The sequence below is a fragment of the Lethenteron reissneri genome, chromosome 26 (genome assembly GCF_015708825.2).
Source record: "Lethenteron reissneri isolate LAM-NWPU_2019-01 chromosome 26, ASM1570882v1, whole genome shotgun sequence".
Classification (NCBI taxonomy): domain Eukaryota; kingdom Metazoa; phylum Chordata; class Hyperoartia; order Petromyzontiformes; family Petromyzontidae; genus Lethenteron; species Lethenteron reissneri.
Window position 1 is genome coordinate 12077826 of NC_083804.1, and position 15677 is coordinate 12093502.

Sequence of the window (15677 nt, forward strand, 5' to 3'; positions counted from 1 at the left end):
AAAACATATGAACGGTTTGCCAATCGTCCCGAAATTTTCTGTCAATAGTTTCTGGTAAAATCAAAGCGTTTTGTACAACATCAGCAGCGACCATTTAGATGGATGCAGCGTCTTAATCATCTCAAGACACTGCACAGAAACAGCATGCCAATGGTAATGTCTCTGCCATGGATGTCTCTGCCCATCACCAGGCTGAATGAACTGACCGCAGGCACGCGGAGACGCTACAGGCCCTGCGCGGACACATAGAGGAGCGACAGCAGGAGACGGAGGGACAGGGGGCACTCATGCAGGTGTTTGGTGTCTCTTCAAATGCAACGTCGTGCTCTTTTACATCACACAATGATACGTTACGCTTTTTACAATGTTCCACTGCAACATCTACATTATTCTATTTGGCTGTTCAATTGTGTCCGACATTATCCTATCTGGGAAGCCAAGCAGGGTTGACTTTGGATAGTGATTGGATGGGTGACCACCTTGCACAAAAGACAGGTGTAATGGGCTATACGTGAACATATTATACATATTTAAATACAAATATAGTTTACAGCCCGTTGTCTTTCACTACTGGATGCAGATCTCCCTGTGCCATCTCAGTCATGGGGGTTCGACCATACTTCACCGTGCTGGTTAGTGCATAGCGTTTGAGGCGGTACCTGGGACCAGCTCAAATATTATTGGCCACTGACGTTAGATATGGCCAGGAATACAACTCAGGTGGCTGGTTTAGTAGCACATTGCACTAACTACTGTACCAAAACTTGACCCCAAATTACGAATAATTTTAAAGCCTGCCAAAATTATACCTCTTGTTTAAACTTCAAAGTGCTTGCCTTAACTTTGAAGCTTTTACTATGTAGCCATGTAATGTACCTCTTTAAATGGAAATTTCTAGAATCTGGCCAGGGTTTCAGTTCGTGTGACATTATTTAAACGAATAGGCTGTACTGAATTGCAATGACTTGATTTGACTCAAATATAGAATCTCAGCGTGCATTTCTGATACCAGAAGTATTCAAAGTGTTATTATTTTTGTAGGTCATGGTTGTTGAGCCTTGAGGGCTTACACTCCAGAGTATGTGGCGTAATATGGTGTTCTGTGTGGGTGTCAGGAGTGCTTTTATGTAACGGTGCAAGAACAACACTTGAGTCATGGCTCTACTTCAGTGTGCAGTGGCAGAATCCACATAGTTTTTTTTTACAAAATGAATCCTCAGCTATTTGAATTATAACTACATACAACTTTAAATATACAATTCACACTTGACTGCAACTGAAATGTGATTAAATTATTTCATGTAACATTTTTAACACATCACCAGAAATATAATTTTAGTTATTTTTATGAATCATTGGAATAATTTAAAAGTAATACTTTGAAGGATTTCTGAAGGCAAAAAATCATTGCATTCTTTATTTTTCATGTTAAACCTAGAATTATAATCTACTATATACTGTGTTAACCATTGGCATCCAAAGCGTGCAACATGAACCTAAATGTACGTTTGATGAATTCAGCATTTACAATGATCAATAGTCCATACAAATCTCAAATGAAAAATAGCTGAGGGCATGTTCACGTATGTTGTTGCATCAAATCATTTCACTTCATCAATCAATAACAGTACCCTCGAGCCTATGAGAGGTGTAAGTAATAAAAAAAAAGTAACCATTACATTAACCTGCTTTGGAACGCGCTTGTTTTGATTAAATTCGGCCTGCAAAGGTCAAAGTAGCGAAATGAAAGCCGCTTTGAAGGTCGAAGTGGCAATTAAAAGATGCCAGGAAGGTGAAAGCTATATCACTGCTCACCATTCGCTCTTGAGTATTTTTTGTTATTCCTACGCATCGTGATAACGCAGCTAACGAAGCGGGAAACAAATTAAGGGGTGAATGGTGACGGCACGTGTCATTGGAGAGAGTATGACTACATCAATACCTCATTCAACTTCATGCATTCTCTATGTATTCCTTATTCTACCTCTCAATGTATTGTAATAACAAGTATGAACCTCTTCGCGCTTCCTTGTGATCATTTCAGCTTTTGTTACATTTTCTTTCGCAGTGTCCATGTTTGTGATCTATTAACTATAGAAGCTAATATGCACTGATTGAAACTTTCTTCATACCGTATACTGATATGTTGCTTTTCATTATTAAGTTCACTCGTCAAAAAAATACTCCAGTTGTGTCCTTACAACCGATATCTTCAATTTGTTGGCACGAGAATAATCCCGAGTGAAATGTTCACACGTCTCAGGGAAAGCTTTCAGAGATGGTGGACGAGGTGAGCGGGAAGATTGTTTCGAAGGAAATGAAGATGCGGGAGGAGGCTCTACAGAGGTTCCTGGCAATCGAGAAGGTAGCTATGCCAAAGTGCACAGCAAAACCCGACGCTAACAATCTCTGTAAATTATGAAGAAGAAACTTAATTTGACGAAACAGTTAATGCTGGCTGTAGGTAATAAGACTAATCATTCATAGACAAAAATAGATTTGTAGCCAATAGGATCGGTCCTCCCATCGGACCTTGTTGTGCGATATCACCATCCTGCGTATATAATGCACACAGCCTTGTTTTAAATCAAATCAAGGGTCACAATTGTGGCCATAATAATTTAGACAGCAACACAACAATGAGTTCCATTTTCTTTACAAATCATTAGTACAGTGAAGCTACTTTCGCCTACTGCTGCCTTGTGCCTCTGAGGCTTTAAGCCGCCCGTGATCACTGTGGAGACAATCTGGCACTGCCTAAGGACGTTAATAAATTTCGATTTAAAGCTTTCGTGACTGCAGGGATTCATCTTCTTGGTTTTTTCGGTAAAGTCACGTAGAAGGGAAGTAATAAAATAATACAAATAAAACATAATAAAACAATTCTCACGACGTTTCGGCTACAACGCAAGCAGCCGTCTTCAGGTGAAGAATGAGACACTGCCAAGCTAGGAGCTTATATATAAGCTGAGTTGGAGGTGGAAGAAGAGCGCCTTAACAAAATAATGTGCATATCAAGATGGAATTTAGCATATTCATGGAAAATGCGTAGGAGGTGAGCGGGGCGGTTTCAAAGTCATATTATGCCCATGCATTATGCAGAATCAGCAGCACCAAAGGGAGGGGGCAGGGGGTAGCATTAACAAAGGGAGGGCATGTTAATAGTATGTAGAAGCAATGAAACATGTGAATGGGAGAATGGTGGCAGGAGACCCGCAGCGGAGCAAATAATGCATTCCCTGTGGAGAACACAAGATACACAGTTAATGCCAGTGAGTGGACTGCAGTCTGAAAGTCACCGCAAACGTGTGAACAACAATGCAAAGGAGAAGTCAGACTGCAAAGTACATTATAAATCACTGGGTTTTTCATAACTCAGATTACCTAATCGAATTTTAAATTGCAGCTAAAATGAATTAACGTATTTTTTAGCTTATTAAATGCATAATACTGACTGAATTGTTGTGTCCAGCGTATGCGAGCTCTGGAATGTGGACAGATGGCTTTTGAGAAAGGCCTTCGGCAAGACAACGAGAAGCGGCTGACGGCACTGCAGCGGCTGCACCAGCAGGAGCTGACGGCTCTTCGTGATCTGCAGAAGGTATCAGTGACCGGCGCAATTTGATGTTAAATAAGGAAAAAAAAATGATGCATATGCGTGGCAAATGTCAAGCTTTCCAATACGTATTTGCCCCCAGAAAAATCTGGTGATTCATTCGAGATAATAGCATTACCTTCTGAGTCGCCAAATGAGATAATCTCACAATTGGGCATCATGGAGAGACGAGGCACGCAAGGCATTTGACGCTATTATTGAATTGGCTGAAAAGTCTTAGCCATTACCACTGGGTTTTTATCCCCAAAATGTGGGTCTCCATTAATAATTTTGCACTATGTTTTTTTCATAGAAGGGTAATTCCATAATAGCAAGGCAACTTCATGCTAAAGTTTTGTTATTGGATCGTCTTTAGGAGAGCTATCGTGACCTTCCCTGTTACAGACATACAGGCACGCACCCAAGCTGCGTGTTCTGGGCTGTCCGACACGACCTTGACGATTTATTAATGAGAAAAGGCTTGAAAGACATGGCAAAGTGTCCCTAATAGCAGCACAATTCTTGACTTGAATTTAAGTTGTGATTAATCGTCTGTCCTCGAGTTATTGTGACCCGATGTTAGAGACAGATAAATGGACAGAAAGACGGACAGAGCTAATGCATTAATGCATTCAACGTTCGTTGGAGAGAACTAAAAAGCGTTGTTCAAATTAGAGCACTTATTATCAATACTCTGATAATAATATTTTCAATGGGTGGCACAGTCGTTAGCGCACAGCGCTATGACCTCGAGAGCATGAGTATGATTCCCCGTCACGGCTGATATCAATACAAGTGACATCTGAAGCAGTGCTGGGCCTACCCTTCACCAACCCCACACAGGAGAGTGCGGTGAAGTATGGTCAAACACCCCCTGTGGCTAACACAGCATGGGGAAGCATTCATTCATAAGTACATTGACAAAGGACGAGGACATTCCACAAATTGGTCTGCATTTTATCACCGCTGGAGAGATAATGACTTGAATGAACTCCTGCGACCTTCCAACTGTGAGATGATTATTCTGCCACATCATGGAAAGCGACATTTACAGTATTAACGCTGTTTTTCCAAGACCATCTGTACTTGGCCTCCAGCAGTTTAATCTTGCATTACGAAATGTGTGCAAGCCATAGTCGTGATCGTGAAAGTTAAACTGATCACGGCAGGCATTACAAAGGGTAAAGCTTCTCTTCAAGGATTGACTCATTGAGTGGCAGAACGTTATATACAGTATGAACACATGGTGAATGTGACGGTAGCGCACAACATTTTCTTCCAAAGAGCAGCTTGTCTAAACCTTCCGAGTGCTATGTGTGAGGTGGAGAGCAACAGCATCATGCAACAGTACCGCAAGATGGATGAAGACGTCGCACGACTGGCGAGCAACCTTGACCGAAGCCGACACGAGCTGAGAAAAGTCGTCAAGGCAGAGATAATGAAAAGGTATCGTTTGCAATGAGCCCTTTCTCTCTCTCTGACTGCACCCTCCAAAACATCGCAGGTGACCTCGAACATTGACATCTCTCGCGAAACGATTGCATCGTTTGCATGTAATCAGTGCTTTATTTCAGCCCAAAAAAAGTCCAAGAATGCTTTTGCAGCATTCTGCTTGCAGCATTTTGGCACGACACATCTCTCTGTCATTATTGTCCTTTAAAAATATATATATTCATCAGAGTGTAGCAAAAAGAGGATGGAATGGTTACTATGGAAAGGCGTAACTTGGACTCTGGCGGTCGTCATCATGACGACCGCTTGTGTTGCTTTTGAAACGTCGTAATTTTTTGTTATTTTGTTATTTTCTTTGAACCTATCTACGTGACTTTACCGAAAGACCCAAAGAATATAAACTACAGGTGCTCTGTGATACCACCTAGTCAATATTGCATGTGCTAAATTAGCTCTTTATCCATCTGTGCATCATTTATGAATAGATGCTTAAACTAATACCTAGACCACAACAGGTATTGCAATTTATAATATATAATTAGACCCAGCAAAATAATCTGTTATTTATTGTTTAATTAATGTTAAGCTCTCTGATATACTGTAGCTTTACTCAATGTGGTTATTCAACTTTTAAAGACTTATATCCTTATTCAGCTATTCAGAATCTTAACATGGAGTGATGTCAGTTTTTGCTCCAGTAACTGTGAATTGTACTGTGCTTTCTTATTCTCTACGGTAGAGATTCTCAAGTTAAAGAGCTGCAGAAGAAAACCAATGAGTTGAAGGAACATCTTCAAGTTGCGATAACAGCCCTGCAGCAGGCGATAAGTGGGACTCAGCAGAAAATAGGCCAAGAGACAGAACGTGTAAGATACAATGTATTCATAACTAATTCATAAAGCTTGACTTCACCAGGCAAACGTATTGAACAAATATAATTAACCTGATATGATTTTTAAAATCTATGGTAAGACACTAACTACTCCAAAAGTTTGTATTATTCCACAAAAAACACACAAAAATTGTTGACGACTTGATTCAACTTCTTAGATTTAAAGACAGACCCATCAGAAACCACTGAATTTAAATATTCCGGGTTTTTTTGTTATTGGAAAGAACAAACATTCATGAACGTAATACTCTATAAGGGGAAGCTCCTATCTTTTACTGTTTTCGAGGCGTATTTTATCGTTAAGAACCGCTTTAATCCGAAATATCTCAAAAACAATAAAAGATAGAACAATGGTTCTCTATTTAATTATTTTGGCTGTTTAACGCGCTATCAAACGGAAAAAACACCACGATCTTCTATTGAACGGTTTCTGAATGACACGCACAAATAAGTTCATGGGGGACTTAAATCGATTAAATAAACTTTACTTCTGATCTATAACTGATCATCAATTACCACTCGATTTCTACACTTCTGAATGCATTTCTTGTATTTCTACATTGCTGATTGCATATTTTGTGATGCAGAGACGCAATCTGTTCATGTGCAGGTAGGTGCTAGGTGGAATATTACGTCGTAAGATTGTGAGAGGCGGTGGCAGTTTGTGGAGGCCTTCATCCAGCAGTGCATTGGTCATGACTAACGATGAAGCAATCAGTATCAACACATTTCACATATTATTCAACAGGATGACAACCGTATAAGTTGATCCCAATTGTGTTTCGCTCAACTTTGATACCATTCAAGTTCCGTAGTCCTATTCGTGGGTTCGCTTTGACAATAGCACCCTCTGCAGACTAAACAGTGGGCGTGAAGGAGGGCGGAATACTTTATTTTACACCCACGTGGATGGCTCAAAAACAGTGAGCGTACACTTAACAATGATGTAAATCAGTCATTATAGGTTGTGCGCCCAAGCATGCCACTGACAGCAGCCATTTTTTCATATCAGGTGGTCACGTCGAGGTTGGTGAGCGAGCCAGTGTAACAGCTTCAAGTGTAGCTCGGTGAATATCTAAAATGTTGCCACTATTCTGATAAGGTGGGCAGCGGTGTCACGCCGTCCATCGTTTGAAATCGGTGACTGCAGTCGCACTTGTAAGCCATTCTTAATCTTCCATCGGGATAGGACCTGGCTGCCTCTGCCGTGCAAATGTTCTGATGCGGTTCAATTACAGATCATTGTTTGCGGAGCAAAGTGGAACCCGGGAACCTTTTATGCGGGGTCGGCAAAAAGAGTGCTTGTTAGGAACGTCAGCCTTGTCCCAGGTTGCTCTCCACTGAGCCTCTGGATTGAGTGAGGGCGCTTCAAGAGCTTGCGCTTAATTCTTAAGTGGGTTGCTGTGCTTTAATCTTGACGTTTGGAGATTTACAAAGGGTTAGCTACGATGTGGGTGTAGACGTGGAGATGTTTGGGCATCTCTTACAATTCAGCAGACCTGAAATTCAAATCACACATTATTGAAATCCAGAGGCTAAAAGCCTTGACTGTAATTCCAGAGGTTCTCGTCGATTCGACTTAGATTGTGATGCCGGTATAGGTTCGCCTGTCATGAATCGCATGTATAATTTGCGCACTCTGTAACTAAAAGGGTCCTAAGAAATCATTTCGCACAACTATGGAGAGCCAGGTGCGTATTATTACTATGGTTTACGATCAGGCAATGGTGACCGGAGATTGTAAATTTTAGTTTTTTTTTGTATAAATATTGGATTCACACCCGACACAGCCAATTAGTAAAGTTTGTCACCTGAAAAAATCTGGCTGTCGCCTGATGAAGCTCGTTGTAACTACTGGCGAAACGTCGTGTTCAGATGATAAATGTTGTGCTCTCCAACACACCGGTTTGCTGTACTAGTAACGAATTGGCACGCTATTTTTTCGTGACAACCCTTACTAAATCGGCTGTGTCGGGTGGTGGCGGGTTTAACGACACATTGCTATTTACGCGATCTAACCCTCCCCCCCAATATTATGGATTCCCACCGCTTTGTGCAAACGCGCCCGTCGTTGCTGTCGTTGTTGTTGTCGTGATTGTTGTCGTTGTTGCTGTACCGGGGGATTGCAGCTCGCCGCCACGATGAGACGCGACGTGCACGACTCGACTGGCAGGAGCTCTCGGGTCCTGGCAGACGTCGACTCCCGGCTCGTCGCCCTCGCCGTGAGGGCTGCCGAGCACGAGGAGAGGTTTGAACAAATCGCCGAGGAAGTGAGTTCACGTTGACCCCCCCCCCATCATCCCCGTCAACCTCTTGAAGCGCGCAATGCCATTTAACGCCGTCTGTAATTCACCCTCCACGTTGTGGCAGCTGGCACGGGGTGGTGGAGGTGGGGGTGGTGGGGGTGGCGGTGGAGGTGGTGGGGGTGGTGGAGGTGGTGGGGGTGGGGTGGTGGGGGTGGTGGTGGTGGGGGTGGTGGTGGGGGTGGTGGAGGTGGGGGTGGTGGGGTGGCGGTGGAGGTGGTGGGGGTGGTGGTGGTGGGGGTGGTGGTGGGGTTGGGGGTGGTGGTGGTGGGGGTGGTGGGGGTGGGGGTGGTGGTGGTGGAGGTGGTGGGGGTGGGGGTGGTGGGGGTGGTGGTGGTGGGGTGGTGGTGGTGGGGGTGGGGGTGGTGGGGGTGCCGCAAACAGGCAGTGTTGCCAGTGGAAGGGCATTTATGAGAGGCAACGTTGTACTGAACGGGATCGCTTTTTTCTGTTGCTAAATGGATTTGGAGGTGTGCCAAAACCATTAACTCAGAAAACACGCCTCTGGCTCAGTATGTTTGACACGATTTTTTTTCCTAATCCCTCCACAAACCAATGACTCATGCACACTCACACTGCTACTACTGCTTATGTCACTACTGGTGGTTGTGGTTGTGGATTGATTGCAAGACGATTAAGCAAATCAGTGACAATAGGTTAAGCCCAACTCTAAGTGTACACACACCACTGACGGAGCCAGTGGGGAGAGATGGGGTGGCACGTGCCCCTCAATGATCCGATCGAAATCCTTAATTTCGATAGGATCATTGGGGTTTATTAGTAATGAATCGGCATTTTGCGACCCCCACTGCCACTGTGTAGCATATTATTATGTGCCAGGGACTCTATGAGATGATAGGACAATAGTCTGAGTCCATAATTAGCATAAGTAACGGCAAAGCGGTTATAAGTGACTCAGAATTGTGCGCAGTTGCGTATACAGGACACGACCTCTCTGAAGGCAATCACCTTCAGCGAGCGCGATGCCGATCACACAACGCGGTTCGAATTCGACCCTTGCCATCGCCGCACACGCGTCCAATAAAAAGCAAGGGACAAGTCCTTACTTACTAACAACTCCTCTATCATGTTTTTATTGCTGGAGGGGTTGCCCCCCCTACCTGAAAATCCCGGCTCCGCCATTGACAAACATAATTTTTAAAAACCGTGTGTTCCAAATTATTATGTATGAACCCATGTTTTTATTTATTTTCTACAAATGTATGAGTTACAGACTTTGTACTGAATCGGACCAGTAGTGAATTCAGAGCACCATATACCAGAGTCAGCAGTTTCTTAATAAGTGTAACCATTAACTCTAGCATGCGTGTTCCGTGTCTCTCTGAGATGTGTGTTCCATGTTGTACCGAAACATACACCTCACATAGACGCAGCACAACCATGAAACCCCTACACAGTAGTAGGTGTACATTTGTGTGCATGGCGATTAAGAGAAATCAATTCAATATTGTACACGACAATGCACATCACGGAACCTCAATTTCTGTTAAGCGATCAAAATCAAAACACGCGTTGACTCCGTGTGCCATTGTCCATCCTTGCATTGTCCAGCGCATCGAAGAGGTCAAGGACCTGCGCAACAGCCTCGTGCGGCTGCAGGGAGAGGTGAGGACTTTGCTCCGGTCAGAGTGGACAGAAACGAACGTGCGGAGACGCAGCTTCGTTAAAAGAGGCGGCTTTGCAACGAGCTCACCGCTCAACCACTGGGGTCTCTACCAAGCTGTCAGGTGACCACGAAAAGGGGCAGAAACACATATCTGCGGAGGGAGCTGCTGGTAGGAACGTTGGGTTGCTCGGTCAATGGCCAGGGTCAACGGCGGCGTGGTGTATTCCGCAAATATGCCCGACTGTGAGGGCGGGCACAAGCCGGCGTGAGTAGGTTAAACGTTGAGTTTTATAAGGGCACCACGGGGTGACCAGCCCCTCCCCACTCAGCCCCACCCCTCCCAGCCCCACCCTCCCCACCCAGCCCCACCCAGCCCCACCCCTCCCCACCCAGCCCCTCCCCACCCTCCCCACCCAGCCCCTCCCCTCCCCACCCTCCCCTCCCCACCCAGCCCCTCCCCACCCAGCCCCACCCTCCCCACCCAGCCCCTCCCTCTCCACCCAGCCCCTCCCTGCACGACGGACGGACGGACACAATAATCCCCTGTGGGCTGGTGTAACCAGGAGGTTCTTACCAGTATAAATGTTTTACAATGGGGAAATGGCAGGGTAATGAGATGCCGAGCAAGCATTGGATGGGTTTCTGGAATGTATTCCTGTGTAGCGGAAACGGTTCCCGTGCAGAGAGTTTGATGGTGTCGGCTCAGTGACCTAGAATTGTAAAAATCAATGATACGGTGGTGGCATTGCGCCTGACTGGACTGAATCCAGCTCTGAGCTCATTCAAATATTATCAAAGACAAAATAGAGGAGTTAGCATTCAAGCGCAGTTAGACATCGCCATCTGCAGTACAGGGCAAGTAACACGGTTCCTGGACTGTTATGTTGATGTGAAAGGGCCCAAAGGTATCTTGGTGTAAGTTTTTCTCTGATTGAACATATATCTTTTATGGGTAGCAGGTTCTAACGACAAGGATGATGCTTGTAGCATAATTAACAGATTAAAAGATTAATAAAAAAACATGATTCTAAAAGTGAATGTGTATTTTAAAAAATATTTAAATATTCCAAAGTGTAAAAAAATGCACATTCTCAAGCATGTTTTGCAGTAAAGAGGCGCTAACGAATAAAAATGAAGTATTGTATCTACATACGAACGTGATCCTAGATGAGCCACACCATTATTGATCATTGCAGGACAATTATTGTCAGCCTGCTGAAGTGCAATTATTGGATTTGTACCATTTTACAAGCATTGATCTTGAGCAATGTTTCCTGATCTTTCACCTTTTCCTTTTTGTCACTCTCAATAATACCATATCCAATTCACAATGGCAGCATTATCGAGAGCAGCGTTTGTTCGTCGCGTTATTCAAAGAGATGCAGGCAGCAGAGTCAGCCCAAGGTCACAATAAAATTCCATGTCACCTGGTCCGTAACATCTCTTCATTAAAGCAGTTCATCAAGAGAAGTTAGCATACCGAGTTTAGCACATCACATGTGTGTACATTCGTGCATGTGTATTCACGAAGAGTGGAGTGAGTCACTCATACAGAGATTCAATGATTTCTTGTCCTTCACGACTGTAATTTGATTCCAGGAACATTTGATGTTTCATCATTTGTTTCCGTCTCATTTACACTACTTCATAACATTTCCATCTTGTTTGTACAATGTAGTCAATCATATCGTCCTAACTGTTGCATGAGTATAACATTTGCATGTATCTTTTTCATGCTACTATCAGCAGAAGACCCTCCACTAGAGGGAGCTCTAGAGACCTTTTAGAGGGCATTTGGCCTATTCTTCCACGCAGGCCATTCGTTTTTGAATAGTCATGAGTACAAGTTAAATGTGATTACATATTAGATTAACATTATGAGTTTTGAGAATTGGTATTGTTGAACGGATGCATCGTTACACCCGTAGGATGCAAGAGTATATCATTATAATTGAGTAGATTATACACATTCATTTTCTGCTTCGGATATCTCAAAATGTAAAGATGTGAGCACCCACGAGAGAGAGCGAGAGAGTGACTCTCATGAGCACATGAGTTGTTCTCAACTCCCTACATGAGTGAACAAAAAGCACCACTTGCACAGGCGCAAGATACACACGTGTGAGTTTGATACGGTGCCATTTCAGGTGGCTGCAATTGAAGCAAAAGCTGTTAAACCACCGAAGAAAGGCGTCCCCCAACCACCGCGTTGATCCCACATCAATCCGCATCCACGTACGCTAAGGCGCTGCTTTGTTGCTCATTAAGGTACTCAAACTGTCCTCCATAATCTACACAGAATTTGCAGCATTTTGTCAGTCCCTTGTTGGATAAAGGCCTTGGCATTCCGTGTCCATCACGAGTGTTATTTTTTTACCTTCGCCGCGCTGGTTACTGTGCGGATTGGTGAGGGGGGGCAGGCGCGGCAGGACCGGTTCAGGTATAACTTGCCACTGATGTTAGCCGTGGCCGGCAATGGTTGTGAGATGTTAACTACCTCGCTTGGTATACAGGATGTCGTGGGTTCTATCCCAACCCTGACGCCTGTATATTTGGAGTTTGCAAGTTCTCAACATGCGTTTAGAGTATTTTGCTGCTGTAAATGTCCACGTGATAAGCCACTTCGTTGAGTTGTCATTTGTGGCCAGGTCGCTTCTGAAAAAGAGCTATTTAGCTCAGTGGGCCTTACCTGGTAAAAATAAAAAATAAAGTATACAGCAGTAGTATTTTAAACTTATTTCGCAACCAACCGTGTTAATTGGAGGTGCGAGTAACAACTCAAGTCACCAGGTTCATATAATTTGTTTAAAATTGCGTTTTGCGTTTAGTTTGTTGTCCTTCCCCCACACCTCCAATTAACACGGTTGGCATCGTTCGGTGCAAACGAAGTTCAACATACATGCATACATATCGCAGTGAGTGTATGACTCTGCCTCTGCTCCCCTCCCAACTCTACCACAGATGTCTTATCCTACGATGATTCAACAAATGAATTACAAGTTGATAATTTTAGCAGAAATAATCTATATATATAAAATCGTGAATCTGTCTGTCTGTGTGTCTCCGGACCATACGCACTTTCATTGGACGGCGGTTGCCCCTGGCAACGGCTAGCGACGCCTTCGCCGCTTTCATTGGACCTGGCAACGGCTAGCGACGCCTTCGCCAAGGGCTGCAGTTTCATTGGGCGGCGGTTGCCCCTGCCAACCGCTAGCCACGCCTTCGCCACTTTCATAAGCTCCGTAAATAATTAAATAATAGGCATTACACAGTATTGTTGGAGCGCTGAGGGGGGGGGAAGGCACGCCACCCGTACCCTGCCTCTTCCAAGTCGACAATTTTAGGCGAGGCCGCAGGCTTTGCACGCTACTAGGCCCCGACACCCACCACGCCACTCTGAGGTAAATTCATCAAAGTTTTTCCTACTCTTCACTACACCCCCACCACAATGTGTGCTATTAATATTACTTTTAAACCCAACGCGCCAACAATCGATTATTTTAATGTCCACTGTACAAATACTCATTAAGCTGGGTGAGCGTACTGACAGTCTATTATGTACACTGTAGCCTGCTTATTAAGCTCTGTGAGCGTACTGCCACTCTATCATGTAGACTCTAGCCTGCTTATGAAGCTGAGTGGGTGTACTGGCAGTCTATAATGTAGACTGTAGCCTGGTTATTATAATCGATTCTTTAAATGTTCTTTGTACAAATTGTCATTAAGCTGCTTTAGCGTACTGCCCGTCTATTATGTAGACTGCAGCCTGCTTATTCAGCTGGCTGGGTGTACTGCCAGTCTATCATGTACACATTAGCCTGGTAGGAAGTAAAGTTAGTCAATTTGTAACACGTACGCTTTCGCAAACATTATTAATAAACAACGTTATTGCGTTTAGATCGCCTTATTTATTAAGGTGTTGTCACCCTTATCCACCACCCGACAAGCCCAATCTGCACAAAATTGTCACGTTCATAAAATACTAAGACTTGACTGCTTTAGCCCACCGGTGTGTTCAAGCGGAAAACCACAACAATTACCATTTCTCATGAAAAAACTATTGTATAATTATGTTTAAACCCCACGCGCCAATAATGCATTTGTTTAAATGTTCACTCAACAAATACTCATTAAGCTGGCTGAGCGTACTGCCACTCTAGAATGTACAGTGTAGCCTGGTTATATTTCTGGGTGGCTGTACTGACAGTCTATCATGTACACATTAGCCTGCTTCTTAAGTAAAGTGAGTCTTTTTGTAACACGTACGCTTTCGCAACCATTCTTCACAAATAACTTTATTGCCTTTCGCTCGCGTTAATTATTAATGTGTTGTAACCCTCCACCACCCCACACGGCCAATCAGTCAAAAAGTGTCCCGTTGATAAAACACTCATAAGTCTCTGCTTTGGCCCACCGGTGTGTACAAGCGTAAAACCACAACAATTCCCATTTCAGAGTACGTCCTTTCGCTGATGCTGGATGCAATTACCAGCCAAACGTCGTACTGTTCAGTTGTCTGTCCATCTGTGTACGATCGCTTGCGAGGGATTTGCCGGGAGGCACGTCCCGTGCCCCGCGATGGGAATAGGCATGTCACTGTGTATGTGTTTGTGTGTATGTATGTGTGTTTGTGTGTATGTGTGTGTCTGCGTGTGTGTATGTGTGTGTCTGCGTGTATGTGTGTGTGTGTGTCTGCAGCAAGCGCGTGTATGTGTACCTATGGACGCGCGCGCGTGTGTTGTGTAGGGGGAACGGTAGTGTAGTGGTTAGCGTGCTGTCTGTGTGTGTGTCTGTGTGTGTGTGTCTGTGTGTGTGTCTGTGTGTGTGCGTGTGTGGTGTGTGGGGAGCGGTAGTGTAGTGGTTAGCGTGCTGTCTGTGTCTGTGTGTGTGTGTCTGTGTGTGTGTCTGTGTGTGTGCGTGTGTGGTGTGTGGGGAGCGGTAGTGTAGTGGTTAGCGTGCTGTCTGTGTGTCTCTGTGTGTGTCTGTCTGTGTGTGTCTGCGTGTGTCTGTGTGTGTGTCTGTGCGTGTGTGGTGTGTGAGGAGCAGTGGGTGTAGTGCTTAACGCTACGCTGCGCTACCAACCCGGCGAACCCAGTTCGATTCCCGCTCACGGCCACCACCGGTGACGATTATTTGAACCTCCCCTAGGTCGACTCTGCCTCAAACGAGTAACTGCTGTGGCGTATTAACATCGCCACTGGGGAGACAAAGGCGGCCGGCCGTGGTGGATACAAGTCCCGGGCGAAGCCGGGTAGTACAGCTAGTTATGGATAAAAACATATTTGGCCAAAAGTAAAATGATGAATTGTTTAATGTCCTGAATCATTTCGCTAGAGATTGGTGAATGAAAAAATATATTGCAATTGAATACAGTACTATTTGCTTCACGAATAACACCGGTTTGTTTCTTGTATACTCGTGTAATTGAATAAACTGTTCAACAGTAAAGTACAAGTATTGACTCCGAAATGTGTCCTTGCATAAACACGTGTGCGAATCAGACTTCCTATGGCTGCAATCAGACTTCGTATGGCTTCATCCAAGCAACATCCAATTTTTTGTCAAATTTTTAATTATTTCTATCTTACCAGGTAAGGCCATTGAAGTATATAGCTCTTTTCAGAAGCGACCTGGCCACAAATGATAGCTCAACGAAGTGGCTCATCGTGTGGAAATGCATTGTAGCCAAACACTCTAAATGCACGACTCTAAATGTGGAGGGAAACCCCGGAGAAAAATCCACACGACCACGGGGAGAACATGCAAACTCCAAATATCAGGTGTTAGGGTTGGAATCGGACCCACGAC

The 15677-nt window shown here is 44.3% G+C and overlaps 1 protein-coding gene across 1 annotated transcript; it reads left to right on the forward strand.

The window, feature by feature from the left end:
• The first annotated feature begins 209 nt into the window (after window positions 1-209).
• On the forward strand, window positions 210-15592 carry LOC133347701 (coiled-coil domain-containing protein 154-like). Its single transcript, XM_061560200.1, has 8 exons — window positions 210-293; window positions 2264-2365; window positions 3473-3601; window positions 4917-5041; window positions 5787-5913; window positions 8069-8209; window positions 9815-9990; window positions 12017-15592. The coding sequence occupies exons 1-8, from the start codon at window positions 288-290 to the stop codon at window positions 12111-12113; spliced, it is 903 nt and encodes a 300-aa protein (XP_061416184.1). The 5' UTR covers window positions 210-287; the 3' UTR covers window positions 12114-15592.
• Window positions 15593-15677: the final 85 nt, after the last annotated feature.

Coding starts and splice junctions, on each gene's coding strand:
- LOC133347701 (XM_061560200.1), top strand. Junction 2,366..3,472: donor GGTTCCTGGCAATCGAGAAG/GTAGCTATGCCA, acceptor TGTTGTGTCCAG/CGTATGCGAGCTCTGGAATG. Junction 8,210..9,814: donor TTGAACAAATCGCCGAGGAA/GTGAGTTCACGT, acceptor TGCATTGTCCAG/CGCATCGAAGAGGTCAAGGA.